Source organism: Corvus kubaryi, unplaced genomic scaffold, assembly GCF_017639235.1.
Source record: "Corvus kubaryi isolate FWS band 111438036 unplaced genomic scaffold, C.kubaryi_AGA036_p1.0 37260, whole genome shotgun sequence".
Lineage (NCBI taxonomy): Eukaryota > Metazoa > Chordata > Aves > Passeriformes > Corvidae > Corvus > Corvus kubaryi.
In genome coordinates, this window is record NW_024581077.1 from 6389243 (window position 1) to 6404232 (window position 14990).

At 47.7% G+C, this 14990-nt stretch overlaps 1 protein-coding gene across 5 annotated transcripts in view; it reads left to right on the plus strand.

Moving 5' to 3' along the window:
• Positions 1-6452: 6452 nt before the first annotated feature.
• Positions 6453-14990, plus strand: part of GAB2 (GRB2 associated binding protein 2) — a 93827-nt gene continuing 85289 nt past the window's right edge. For 2 of the 5 annotated variants that reach the window (XM_042024163.1, XM_042024165.1), the window contains exon 1: positions 6453-6598. In XM_042024163.1, coding sequence (XP_041880097.1) covers positions 6527-6598 — 72 coding nt within the window. In that variant the 5' untranslated portion in view covers positions 6453-6526. The remainder of the gene's footprint in view (positions 6599-14990) is intronic. The other 3 variants (XM_042024167.1, XM_042024168.1, XM_042024166.1) reach the window with 2 other exon arrangements.

Here is a 14990-nt window from a genome sequence, read left to right on the forward strand (position 1 = left end):
TGAACAGGCATGGGTGGTGCTTTTCCAGATCACACTCCACGGCTGAACTTTGCCACCTGCAAAACTCAAATAACCATACAAATCAAATCCGAGGGCCTGGATTATGCAGTGGCTACAAACAGTCTTTCAAATTCCAGTATTACTAATGGCATTAATAAATTATTAGCATTCATGGTGATTTAGGAAGTATGAGGTTCAAGTATTTAACAAATTTCATGAGCCTATTTGTTAATGAACTTGATGGATGACTTGCCAGGCAGGATTATATAGCCATGTCCTTGGGGTACATGCTAAAACACGATGTTTTTAGTACTGTGTTACTCCAGACCCTAATTGAGATCCAGTACTATTTGTAACAGTGCTGCCATGGATAAAAGGAAGGAAGTTTGTGCTAAACCCTCTGAGATAGAACATTATGAATGTTAATTTCCCAGATCATTAGAAACTTGAAATAGCCATCTGGCCAAAACCAGAGGTGCATATGCCTGCAACCACAGCTTAACAGCATTCCGCTGGGAGGGTGGCTGCTGCGTAGTATTTGGGACTGGCAGCTGCAGAGCAGCTTTTGCTCTGATCTCAGCAAAGTCTCTTCACACTTAAGACTTCTAGGAGATGTCTGTTTAAAATGAAATCAACATCTCAGCCAGGAATATAATACACTCTAGAGGGGCTAAAATGCTTTGAAACCACAAGGGCATATCCCCTCCACGTGCTGCTCCAGTGATTATTTTCACTGTTAAAAAAGTGCCATATTTCAGTCTCTGTTTGCCTGGCCTCAGTATCTGTCAGGAGGATATCAGCATGTCTTAACTCTCAGCATTTGAGGGGCATTACAAAAGACAACAGGCTCTTGGATTTGCAAAATTTGACCTGAAGCATGATGGCTTTCACATGCCTCTTCCATGGCTTAACACTGGTAGTAGCTGGAGGTCTTTACTCTGCTGGCTTTGTTACATTTACCAGATGTCCCTCTCTCACCTGTAGATTACCTGCAGTAGAGCTATAGGTCTGCTATAAACACAGCATTTTGTATATTCCTTGTTCTCAGATGGTGGTGTACAGTGGAACATAGGACCTGGGGGAGTCCATCCTCATCAGCCACTCACTCCTTCTCATGGTCTCAGCTTCCCTACTTGTATGGTTAGAGTAATAAGATTTATAATTCTAAAAGCTCACGTGCACAGTAGGTCTGTGTTCCAGTAGTTTTAGCTCTAAGCTGTGCACGGTCAATAATTGTAAACAAATGTAGAGATACATATTCTAAGTAATTTACACTTTGTAGAAGAGGCCTGGACATAATACAACAGCAATGACTTCCTTCTTCTAATAGAATTTTTAGTTCATTATATTGGCTGTACAGGGCAAGCTCATATCCTGGAGGGGTGTCACTGGAAGGAGGAGTAGGGGAAAAGCATCTGGTTTTATTCTGGCTTCTGTTTTGGCCAGCAGATATAATGGCACATGACTGTTGAGCCAACAGTAATCCAGTTACAAAAGTCTTCAGAGTTACTGCACCAACCAAATTAAACTTGATTACATCCAATTATGCTGAAAAGCCAGACAACAGCTCTTAGCTTGGGGTAAAGTAACTTCTTGCAATCGCATGTGGGGAGGCCTTGCAGGGTGTCGGGAGGATAATTGCTCGTTTGCTCTACCACGGAGCACCATCTGCTCTTGAAGTAATGCCTAAGGATGTGAGAGTACACCGGGGTCGGGTAAGCAGGCAGAGGAGCCCGGTGAAGATTTCTCCCTGCCTGTTTTATTATCATTTGTTTTATGGTTGCTTGCCCTGGGTCCAGCTGCAGTCAAAGCCTCATTGTGCCAAATAGTGTCCGTAGAGGGAGTCCTTCCCATACCAAGCTGCTGGTCTCATCGGGGAAAAACAAGGATGAAGTGGCCTTTATGCTTATGTCAGAATAGTGTCTGTGTCTGGAGCATTGCCTGGTGCACTTTCCACCAGGCAGTTGTATAATGGTTTTCTGTTTTGAGGAGGTGAGAAAAAAATGGGAAAACTCCCAGTTTCCTTCTCTTCCATGGTAAAAATAGCATGGAGGGGGGAGGGAGGTAAAGGTAGCTGCCAAAAATGTGTCTGGATCCAGGCAGCAGAGTTTGCATGAGGATCTAGAAGGAATCACCAGACATGAAGAAACTTTACCTGGGTCCAGAACTGAGAAATGCATCAGTAGCACTCTGTCCCAGCTCAGCTCCAAGCAGTTATTTCTGTGTCTAGTTTGGTGAGAGAAGTAGGACTGGGCTTCAGTGTGGACTGATTAGGAATAGGAAAACATATTTATTAATCTTTAAGTGTGAGGACTGGAAGTGTCCTCCGTCTGTATCCACAGACACTGTCCAGCTCAGCACCCCAGGCCCCTCCCTGTATCCATTCTGGATGAGATGTGCTGGTTTTAGCCAGGATCTCCAACAGAAAGAGGACAAAGTAGGACCATCAAGTCCAAGGGAGCCTGTGTGCCTTGAACACTGCTGACCTGCAAGTCATCTCCCTTTTCTCTGTTTCAAGCCTGTATTAAGGCATCAGAGCTCTGATGCCCGTCTTTCCCACAACACTGTACTGAAGACGCTTCAAACTGTCTCATTATCTGATCAAAGCACCTTGTGCTACTGTTCCCTCTGCTCATGGAAAGCAGCCAGTGCTGCTGGAGCTGCTGTCTGTCACAAGAAGGAAAGGACTGTCTTGTAGTTTGGCTTCAATTGCAGTTGTTCTGGAGGGCTTGCTGTGCTCTTTTACGGAGGGTGGAAAGCTTGAAAAGACTCGGGTTCTTGAAAGAGGTGATTTATGTTTTTTTTAACCTTGAAAATTCTTCATGAAATCAAAATGCTGCTCCCATCCTGCTCTGCTGCAGGAACTGTTGCATGAAGATAAAGTCGGGTCCTCTTGTTGTGGAGCTGGATCTCAGGAGACTGAGCATTTGCTCAGAATTAAAAGCAGGCAAGGAGCACCAAGCCTTACAGCAGATTTTTTCAAGCCTTTTCCTCCAGCCTGTTTCGGTTTATATTAACCTCCGTATAGGGCATTTCCAAGGGATTTGTGCCTGGCTGGGGTAAGTAGCCCGAAGCGTTTCAGCCAGCTGGTCCCTAATCCACAGGAAATGCCCAGTGTCTCCATGCATCCCGACTGCTTGCACCGGCGACGGGGAGCGAGGAGGGGAATTGCTCCGCCTGCAGCTTTCCCGTCTGCCAGCAGATGGCACAGCTCATTTGAATAAATTTGGAGCAGGAAGAAGTAGCGGTGGACATTGTGGTTTTCTTTCTTAGAAGTTCTGATTTTTCATAGATTTCAGTTTCAGAGATGAACAAGAAATCACACTGAAGGTTGTGATTCAAAACTCCAGGGGTTTCTGCAGAAGAAAGTGTCACTTGTCGTGCACCCCAGCATGCTAAAGACGGTACAAGGGCTTCTTCTTAGAAAAATGTTTCTCTCTCAGCCTTACGCTTGTTCAAGTAACATTATTTCTTACATGGCATCTCTTAATTTCTCCCTTGCTATGCCTGCTAATTCTGCTGCTCCTCCTACAGTTACTCCTGCTGGCAGAGATGGATTCTCGATGGCTTCACATAACTCCCTTGCTGGGTTTTTCCAACACAGGGATGTGGTTTTCACACAGTTTTCCGCCAAGGCTGCTGGCTGTTAGCTCACACTCCAGAGATTTACGCAGTCAGCTGGGGCCAGCCTGAGTTCATTCTCCACTGCCGGTTGGAGGAACAGCTTGAAGTTGGTAAAGCTGTTACGAACATGCAAGCGCTGCCAAATCAGAGCCGTGCTCATGACAGACATTGTCTTTAACTCCCAGGGGCACTGAGGGTAGTATTTGTGTATCTTCCTGGCCAAAAGCTTTAAGGAGGGCCAGCATTATAAGGTGCTGTAATGTTACATGCATTGGATCATATGTAATCTGGCAGCCCGATGCCAGAATTAACTCACTGTTCCCACTCTGCGTACAGCCACAATGGAATTGGGAAGGCACGTTCACGTGCAGCATCTTTGTTTGAAGCATTTTTCTGCACAGAGCTTATATTACGGTTGGACTCGATGATCTTGGAGGCATTTACCAACTTTAATGATTCTATGATTCTATGTCACATCTGAGACAGCTGCATATTTAAATGTACAGAAAATGTAACCATTTCCCATCCAAAAGGCCCAGCAATCTGAGATACATTTGTCAGGCATCACCAAAAGCATGGAAAAAAGAATTCACAGGGGTTCTTCATGTTTTGGACACTGCTCAGATATATCTTGTGATATAACCAAGTCAGTAAATATGATCCAGAACAAGGGATGAGCAGAGAGAAGGAATAGTAGAGCAAAGGAGCAGGGTAATAAACCAAGGGCTGTCAGAGAACACATAGAATAATTCATTAAAATTCACACAATGATAATTATGGAGCATTTCTTTAAACATCCATCACCCAAATGAAGTGTTCCAACCCCGTGTGGTGGAAGTTGTTAACATAAAAATGCAGCCAGGGTTCTCTGCAACTGCAACTGATCTTCAAACTGATACCACTTTGCAATGGTGTCAGTATGAGTGAATTCCTAACCTGTGAATCATTAGCATACACCGTGGAATAGTTTTGCACAATACCTGTGTATTAATCATGATCATCTGTTCTTGACTGAGTCTTTCTAAATCCCCAATAGTTCACTGGCCTCCCTGAAACTACTGTGTGTTTTGGGAAGATGTCTCAAGTGCAGGTCACCAGGACACAGTTTTCTCTACGAATGTACAAAGTGCCTCTAAGCCAGGAGAGTTTGCGGGTGAGACTCTTGCTCTCATGCAGTGTAAATTGATATAGCTCCAGTGCACTGAATAAGGTGATGCTGGCTGAGGCTAGCACAAAACTGGTCTCTCCATCCTCCTCTGCTCTCAGCCCCATCACACATGCCACGTTGGCAGAGATGGGCAAGCTGATCTGAGCATAGCCTCTCTGTGCAGAGATTGCCCAGCACTGGGGTAGGATCAAGCCCTTCCTTTGGGTAATGAGAAGGTAGAAAAATCTTCTTATGTAGCCTTTGCATTTCACTGGCAGGAAAACAAAGCTGTTGAGAAAATACATTCCTAACAAATGACTGACTTGTTCTGTAAGGGGTTATTTCCCTACTTTATGCATTCACAAAGATGATAAACAACATATGGCTTAACCGTGCTGTCCCCATCTTGAAAAGAGGTGTTGTTCCTACCTCCCAGAGGCACTGCAAGTTGCAATTACTGCTCTAAAGTGATGCAAGATCCCTGCTCGAGCAGCATTATATAAAGGTTGTAGTTTGACATACAGTAGCACATCCAGCCAGCATGGAGTTATTGCACCAGCTACGGTACAAACACATAAGGAGGGACCATCCCTGCCCACAGAGGTTGGACAGGCAGGGAAGCTGAGGCAGGGATGACTGAATGTGCCCAGGCAGGTTTGGGGCAGAGCTGTTGTATAGAGACAGGTCTTAGAAATCCATCCCTAGCAAATGGGTTGTGTTTTCCATGTGAGCGTGGGCTAAGAGGAGTCAGCTTTTATGGGTGCCATGCCCAAGTTTTGCTTTAAAGGGTGCAGTGAAAGGAGGGTTAGAGCATAACCCAACTTGCAGGGCTGTGGAGGGACGTTTTATTAGTTACTGAGCTGGGGAGGAGAGGATCAGGCTTCGAAATGTATGATGTTTCGAGATCTGAAAGTTGATAGTGAATCTCAGCCAGGGTATAATACACTGAAATACAAAACCTGGCTTGTCTGCCTGAGACTCCAATGGCAGTCAAATCCCCTTTCAGTGGCCACTGCTCCATTACTTAAAAATCAATAATAAAATTCGAAGCTTTTATTGATTTCCCTCGTGGTTTTTTTATTGCTATTTTTATTCTCCAGGAGGGTTTTTGGCATCACTGGTGTTTGGCTGTTTCTTGCTCAACCTCTTTGTTTTCCTATGGCACCTTCATCTCAGGCACAAGCCCCTGAGCACAGTGGGGCTAAAGCCAGCCTCTCCTTTCCGAGGTGAGAAGGCCTTTTCCATCAAGAGAGGGGAAGGGTCCTGGGATAATGAAACCTTACAGGGGAGAGGTTTGGGGGGAGCTGCACTTTTTAATTAAGGAAACGTTGCGCTGTTAGAGATCACCTGCTGCAGTATGGATAAAGTTTCTCTATGGGCACTGTATGAGTGCGGGGGGGACAGGGACGAGCGGCAGCCCCTCGGGGGCGGCGTGGGGCCAGGGAGCCCCTCTCCCCGCGGGGTTTGTGTCTTTAACACGGCTGGCGGGGCGCCGGGCGGGCGGAGGCGTGGTGAGCGGGAAGGAGCCAGTTTCCTGCTTCCCCGCTCGCAGCCCAGCGGCCGCGGCGGCGGGGGGAGGCGCTCGCCGCCCCCCCATCCATCCTTCCATCCCTCCCTCCCTATTTCCCTCCCTCCCTCCACCCATCCATCCATCCATCCATCCGCTCACCCACCCACCCCCGCCCGCCCTCCATGGGCCGGCGCGGCCGGCGCTGAGCGCCGGGAGGCAGCGCCCGGCGGCGCCCGGCTGCCGCGATGAGCGGCGGGGAGGTGGTGTGCTCGGGCTGGCTCCGAAAGTCACCGCCGGAGAAGAAGTTACGGAGATACGTAAGTCTCAGCCCACCCCATCTCATCCTTACCGCGGCCCCGGAAAAGCCGGGATCCATCCCCCGCGCCTCCATCCCCGCTCCCCCGCCGCCAGCCCGGGTGCACCTGCCGCCGCCTCTCCCGGCGGCGCGGAGCCTCGGCAGGGCGGGGGTGCCCCTTGCCCGGGCGGGGAACGAGTGCTCGTGGCTCCCCGCCCCAGGGAAAGGCGGGTGGGAGCCTCTGCGAGCCCCCCGGCTTGTCCCCTGCCCCGGGGTGCTGGGGCGGGCGGTGACGGCCGCGGCTGGAGCGGACACTCGGCGCTGGGGCCGTTCTGGCTGCGCCCTGCGGTGGCCGGGCTCACCCGGGACCTGCGACACCCCCGCCTTTGAAGTCGTCTGTTTTAGGGGAGGCTGGGAATACCTTGGTGTCAAAGAGTAAAGGTACCTAACACATCTTGGATCCCCCCAGCATTCCCATAACAGTCCCTGTCCCCCATCCCGTGCACGGTTCCTATTAATCATTGAACGTCCGAACCCTTTGAAGATAGCACCAGTAGCGCTTCGATAGCCTTTGTATCGTTAGCGGCTGAGATCAAACACTTCAAAGAAGTTGTAAAAACAGGGTCCAAATGCCAGCTCTGTCACATTCCCCACTCATTGAAAGAAATAACTGTTCTTTGCGTCCTCCGCCTGACAGTCCTGCCATGTGCCACGAGCATTAGCGCTCAGAAACGCGCTGCCATCCTATGACTCGGCACATCGCTTCCCAGGATGTCAGGGGTCCCACTCCCTGACACCAATGACCAGCCTCAGCCAGCCTTCAGTTGACTGGAATGCAGCCTCTGGGAGGGAGCTGGATGCTCTCCCTTCCTGGGGGAACACCAGCCAGATCTTCCTTTGGTCCTGTTTCTTTTGCCTGCGTGCATTTCGGCAATGGCAGGCAGAACAAGTGCAGCTGGTGTCTCCCCAGTGCCTGTTACTGATTGATGGAAGCATCACTGCCTACCCTTGAGGGGGAGATGGATGTCTGTAGTCCCGTATTGCAGGCTAGAGCAGGACTGGGGGTGTGTCTGATTTGTGATAGAGTGTTATTAGCCTTGCCCAAAATGGGTTCAGCCCCATAGACATCAGTGGTACCACATCCCTTTGCATTAGACTGTGTGTCCAGTTGCTCTTGGCAATCCTTTCCTTGTGTGCCTCATGCTCTTTGAGGGAATATCAGGTTGGCACAGGGCTGTGGGATGGAACTACTAGGGAATCCAGTAAGGTAAACCTGAGTGTTTATGTGGGAAATATCAACCCCCTAATGAATGTAGGCAGGCTTTGTGGGAGGTGGACAGAATGACTTTGTGCATGCTGAACTGTGGAGGATGCTTTTAGCTTAATGGAGCAAAGCACCTTCCTCCCGCAGAAATCAACTAATTGCTGATCCTGAGTCACCAATGGCCTTAACTCATCAAACATCATTAGCTCCCCAGCATCTGCCCCATGAAAGGGTTCTCACATCACTGTCTGAATATCCAGCTTGTGCTCTGGCATTCCAGCAAGAGCTGAATAAATCTGCTAAATGCTCTACGTGGAGGGTGTGACACGCCGGCAGTTAGTGCTAATTATCAATGTGCATAAGAGTGCTTTTCATCCACATACACCCCAAAGTGCTCTGCAAGCCACCTAAGTTTTCAAAACATCCTCATTCCCCCAAGAGGAAATGCGGCCATGCTGAGATGTGCCCGGCCAGCCCACGCAGCCTCCGCGGGGCAGGAAGCAATGCTTGGCAGATGTCACTCGAGGGGATCTCTGTGCTGGAGCGGTCCCAGCGCTGTGGTCAGTGGGACTTCCCTTCCAGTCACACCAGTTGCACCAGCTTCCTGCATCAGTGGCTGGATTTGAAAGCGTTGGCCTTTAGCTTGGACTGTGTCTCGCTTGGTGGTGCCCCGTCCCTTTGCTTTTTAATGCATTATTATTGATACTGTGTTTATATCACTGTGGTGTGCATTAAGGGCGTTGGTGTGTTGTTCAAGTTCTCCTCGAGAGTAGTTCAGAGCAGCTTGCTGGTACAGAGCCTGAGGGTGATGTCTTTCCTCCGACAGAGGAAAGACATCTTCATCTACAACAAACCCACATGGTTGGACTTTGGTTTTCGTGCACAAAAGGCGGTTTACACCGGCTTTTGTACGGCCTCAAAGAGAAGGTGCTGAATCGCTGGCTTTGCTGCTTTCCTTCTAGCTTCGGTTTATATTCTGCTTTGAGACCTCAAAGGAGAAATCTCAGGCTGCAGGATGCTGCTAATGGGGTTTGAAGTTCCTGCTCCGGCTGTATTGACACAGGGTAGATGATAGATTTATTTTTTCTTTGACTAGTGCATTTCAAATGTATGTGTCTGCACATGGGTGTGTTGCTAACGCTGTCCTTGAAGTGCTGTGCTTTTATAAGCCTGGGTTTGTTTTGCTTTTATTTTTCAAGGAGATCTATGGCAAGAGAGGAAAGCTCTAAATTTTCTCTCTAACTTTCACCCGGGGAGGTTGGGAAAGGGAACTCTTCTCCACACCTGATCTGTGCAGCATTAATCTGCATTTACAGAAATACCTGCTTTGTTTCACTTCAGAGGATTGTGTTTATGTGAGATTGTGGGACCTATTTGTACAATGCTCTGGGATATATCAGTGTTGTGAGTTTCTCTTCTGTTGTGGGACATTTAAATGATCAAACAATGACTACTTAAGGTTGAGACAAAGTGTGCCTTTTTTCAGGCTCATAACTGCAAATAGGGGTTCATGTAGACTCTGGGCAGTTTGGCTGTAAATGCTACTGTAATATTGATAATAAAAGCTAGGCAAATAATTGAAGGTCCCAAGTAATTGACGCACCAAAATAACTCTTTTCACCTCTGTTCTGCTTGGGACACCAAGCTCTCTCGTCCTCTTGCTTAACTGCTTTTTTTCAGACAAACACTTTTTGTACCTTCCAAGAATGGTTTGGGTTGGAAGAGACATTTAAACTCATCTAGCCCAACCCCCTGGCAATGAGCAGGGGCATCTTCAACTAGACCAGGTTCCTCAGAGCCCCATTCAGCCTGGCCTTGTATGTTTCCAGGGATGGAGCATCCACCACCTCTATGGGCAACCTGTGCCAGTGTTTCAACACCCCCATTTAAAAAAATTTTCTTCCTCATATCTGGTCTAAATGTACCCTCTTTCAGTTTAAAACCATTGTCCCATGTCCTGTTGCTACAGACCCTACAAAAAAGCCTGTCCCTTTTGCCTTTCTGACTTTCATGCATGAAAGGGTCTCCTTGTATGCAGCCACAAAGCACAGAACCATCTTTTAATTCTCCTCCTGGCTCCTCCTTAAAACACACATGAAAATAATTTTTAAAAAAACCCCAGTCCCTAAACAAAACCCTGGGCTTTAGTTGTGTGACCAATGAGCCGAGACCAGCGCATGTTGTGCGGTGCTGTACTGACTCACTGTCTCCTGGTCCTCTCCCGCTGGACGTGCCTGTCTGTTGTCTCCTGTGTTAGATGTGGGTTTAGAGCAGTGTTTTGTGTCTGTCCACTGCCCGGCACGATGGGCTCGGGGGTGGACTGTCTGGCAGGGAAGCACTGTGAAAAATAAGTGCTGTTGTAGAGCAGCTCAGCTCCCTATCGTTAGATCAGTGTGCTCTGCCTGCTCATTTATGTACCATGAAGTCAGAGTATTTTCTGTCTGGCTGAGATGTATGTCTGCAGTTCTGACTAAAACAAAAGCTTCTCATCGTGTACTGGTTTTACAGTCCTTTAGTGCTTTGGGGTTTTTATTTTTTCTCCCAGCTGGTTTATCTGGGTTTGGCTTTGTGCATCAATGGTCGTTCCTACATCAAGCAAAAGCAGTTTAATCAAGGTCATTGGAAGAGCTACTCCTCTCCGATGGGACAAGCAAGAAGAGGTTAAGGGGCTGATTTACTGATAGCAGCCTTATTCCTAGGGGCAACTCCTTGATGAAGGGCTTCTTTTGGTGCCTGAAGTAGATGCTTCATATCCCACTTCAAAATGCATTGTAAGGATGTCTTCCTTAAATGAGAATGTGGGATGTGGACTGAAGTATTTGTGCAGCGATATCATAGACTGTCAAATGGTGGAGGTGCCAGGTGGAGTTTGGCACAGTGCTGATTGGGATGAAATTTTATACGAGGGAGAAGAAAGAACATCCTTTTATTCTGCAGCAAAGTACAAAAGATGGGTATTGTGCAAAATTATATCCTTTTTTTTCTTCTTTTCTCTAAGGAGTTTTAATCGGTCACTCCCATGCTCAGCTGTGCCATGCCTCATTCAGGATGCTCTACCCTCTACCAAAGATAGGAAATAGTTGCAGACACACCAGAGAAAAGCACCAAAAAATGAGCAAAAGTATAGAAAACAGAAAGACTGAAGGAAATGGGGTTGTTTAAGGATGAGAGGGCTGAGAGCAGAAATAACAGTCCTCAACTATGTCAAAGGTAGCTGTGAAGGGGAAGGGAGTAAGCTGTTCTCCATGGGCAGTGGTTGGAGGCCAAGAAGTGCTGAGCTTGAACTGCAGCAAGGGAAACAAGTGTAGGAAAAACTTCCTAACCTCTGATTGCTGGAGGAGTGGAGCAGTGGAACAGATGGTTTGGGATGGGCTTGAAGTCTCCATCGTGGCAGTTCTGAAGTGCAGGTTGGCCTAACTCCACTTCAGAGAGCTGAATCTGTTTTGAGGCAGTGGAATAAATTTGACAAATTCTCCAGAAGTTCCTTCCAGTGCTGGTTTAGGTTAACTTACGGATTTTGAGGCCGGATGCAGGGAGGGATAGTTAAGAGGCTTAAGGGCACCAATTATGTCACCTGGATCTCCTGATGGGACTCAGGGAAGTGTCCTCTGACAGGTTTTTTGTAGAAAGTTTTGACAGCACTGAACTCCATGACTTTGCACTTACTCCATCTGTCAGACCACCTTGCTGTACCCTGCTCCTCCCATGTAATATCCCAGCTTGATTCCAAAAGACCATAATGTATTTTAGCTGTTATCTTCTGCCCCATGATTCAGAGGAGGGATGAACACTTGCTCCACCAGAGAAGGTTTTGCAGGTCAGAGGGTGCATTTTGCTTGCAAAGGCAGTGCCTGCCAGCACTCCTGCTATACCAGCTCTCTTGCACAATGCTGCACAAAGGTCCCGCTCTCTAACTTGTTTCTCTGCTGCATCATTGCTGATGAGTCAAAACATGACCTCTTCCCTACAACCTTCTTTTGGGGTCATTTTATTTGAGTGTGGGGCTGCATTTCTTTGCCCACTGTAGCATTTTCTGGAAACAGTCAGGTGGTGATGTATTGTCATCATGATAATTGTGATCTAGGAACATGCAGATACTTGGAGGATGGTTGTGGGAGCGATGGAGTCAAACTCTTCTTGATTGTAGAACGTGACAAAATAAGGCACAACAACCACAACCCAGCTTTGGAGGATCAGGTTGGGTCTTAGGAAAGCCCCTCCAGTAAGAGGGTCATGGCGTAGAGGAACCAGTTCCCATGGAGGCTGCAGGCTCTCAGTCTTTAGACATTTTCAAGGCTTGGCTAGAGGAAATTCCAACTGACCTGATCTAGTAATTGCACCTCAAATGCAAGGCTGGACTGGAGCCTTCCTGAGCTGCCTCCAACCCAACATTTCTTACACCTCTGTGACGTAGTGCCACCAATCTCAGGAGCAATAGAACTGTTGTAGCCCAGCTCGCTGTGAAGGTGGACAGTCTTTGTTTTGTTTGCTGCCAACACACATGCTGGGGCAGCTTGTCAGCTGCTGAAACCCAAACTGGTTTGGTCAGGACTGCCCCATGTGTGTTCCGAGGCATTGCATCAATTGAGGTGGACATGCCCACAGAGGTTAAGGAGTCCATGTGTTGTGTGGAGGGTGCAACTGGTGTATTTTCCTGGTGCTTTGGCTGTGCTAGGATAGCTTGAGTGAATCCTCATCTATCTGTCATAATTTCAGAGCTGGCCAACAGTCCTGGCAGTCCACAGTGGATGTGAAAGATTGATGGTGGCAAAGCACAGGTCGAACTTAAGAAAGACAAACAATACTTAGGGAAAGCGTGTGAAGAAGCTGGGTTTTTCTCTTTGAAAGAGAGCAGAAGTGATATTGAAACCATTTTTTTTTCCTTTTTCTTTTAGCCAGTATCAGATGAAAGATATGATGCAATAGTGTTTACCAGACCGAAGCACATAATTTATAGTAGTGACTCAAAGGCAGAACAAAAATTATTTATCTGTATTACAGTAGCAGCTGAGGCAACTGGGGCTCAATGCGCTGAGTGTTTGGGGAGACCACATCTGCCCTGAAAGGTCTGGTCTGATGGGGAAACCAAGGCACGGAGCAAGTCAGTGATTTGGCTGCACTTGTGTTCAGGGTCATTCCCACAGCTGGAAACTCAACTTGGCTTTATGGTTGCTACCTGAGCCAGGGGCTTCTGAGCTGCTCGCAAGCTGCTGAGGATGTGTGAAGCTATGGAAACAATTGCAGCTGGTCCAGAGAAGTACATAATATTTCTGTCAGGGATTTGGATGATGAGGGTTGCCAAGGTCATCAGGGGTCTCTCTGAGATTAGTTGATCCAAAAGGTTTGGAAATAACTGCTTTTAATATAAATGGCCCTTCCTTTCAGTACTCCTTTAAAGTCTTTAAAGTCTCACTTTCGTGTCATAATGGTTAGGTGGATCTTCCAGCACCTTACAGTGATGATAAAATGTATCTCAAGAGGTGGGAGAAATAAGAGAGGCTTTGATTTACTTCAGGGCACCCAGAGAGCAGCAGTAGAGCTGAAAGACATTTTGCTGCCGTTTTGTGCAGCTTCTCCACCTTGCTGCCAAGTGAAACCAGCTTTGTGGTTATCATGTGGTTATCATGGGTTAAACCACAGCAAATTGGCAGTGAACGTGGGAGGCTGTATAGATGGAGCCAGGGTAGAGCATGGTTGGTGATTGATCATTAGTGGGGTTCTCAGTCTTAGGGCCAGTGCTTTTCAACATCTTAAAAAATTACTTGATTGCAGGACTCGAAGTGATACTAAGTAAGTTTGTTGATGATAATAAGTTGGGATGAGTTGTTGGCTCCCTCCAAGGCAGAGAGGCCCTACAGAGAGATCTGGACAAATTAGAAGTCTGGGCAATCACTGACCACATGAAGTTTAACAAGGGAAAGTACCAGATCCTGCACCTGTGATGAGGCAGCCCTGGATGTACAGACAGACTGGGGAATGAGATTCTGGAGAGCAGTGACACAGAAAGGGACCTGGGGGAGCTGGTGGACGGAAGGTTGAACATGAGTCAGCAGTGCCCTGGCAGCCAGGAGGGCCACCGGTGTCCTGGAGTGCATCAGGCACAGCATCGCCAGCTGGGCAAGGGAGGGGATTGTGCCACTCTGCTCTGCACTGGGGCAGCCTCACCTCGAGTGCCGGGGGCAGCTTTGGGCACCATAATATACAAAAGATACAAAGCCATTAGAGAGTGTCCAGAGGAGAGCCACAAGGATGGCAAAGGCTCTGGAAGGGAAACCTTATGAGGAGTGCCTGAGGGTACTTGGTCTGTTCAGCCTGGAGAAGAGGAGACTGAGGGGAGACCTCATTCTGGTCTGCAACTGCCATGGAAGCAGAGGGGCAGGCACTGATCTCTTCTTTGTGGTGACCAGTGACAGGACCCAAGGGAATGGCCTGAAGTTGTGTCAGGGGAGGTTTAGGCTGGATATTAGGAAAAGGTTCTTCACCCAGAGGGTGGCTGGGCACTGGAACAGACTGCTCAGGGAAGTGGTCACAGCACCAAGCTTGGCAGAGTTCAAGAAGCATTTGGACAATGTTCTCGGGCATGTGGTGTGACTCTTGGGATGTCCTGTGCAGGGCCAGGAGTTGGATTTCAGTAATCCCTGAGGGTCCCTTTCAACTCAGGATCTTCTGTAATTCTATGATCACTTTTCTTTCTTATTTGTGATTGACAGAAAAAGCAAATATTCAGTGTGTGGATTAACAAAAACAGACCTGAGACCTTAAGAAGAGATCCAGACCATTTTCATGCTACCAGGCAAACACACTTGCACCAAGGTGTGCCTGCCATGACCTTGAAATGCACAAAGAGGATTTCCTCAAGGTCAGTGTGCAAGCCTGCACAGTGCCGTTTTACATATGTCATCAATCATATCTAGTCATACAGCAATTTAAATACGTGCTGTGTTTACATAGAAAATTTTAAAAAATAGTAGTAAATAAGTAAAAGGCAGCTTTGGTCAAAAAAATTGCTCTTAGCTGTCTTTAGCCTGCAAGCTGTGCCTTTAAAGGACAGGAGGAAAAACGGAGTGCTGGAAGCATATGTTTCTTGCTGTGTAAGATAGCCAGTGGTGCCTGTTTCTCCAATGAATCTGGACTAAATCCAGCAACTGGG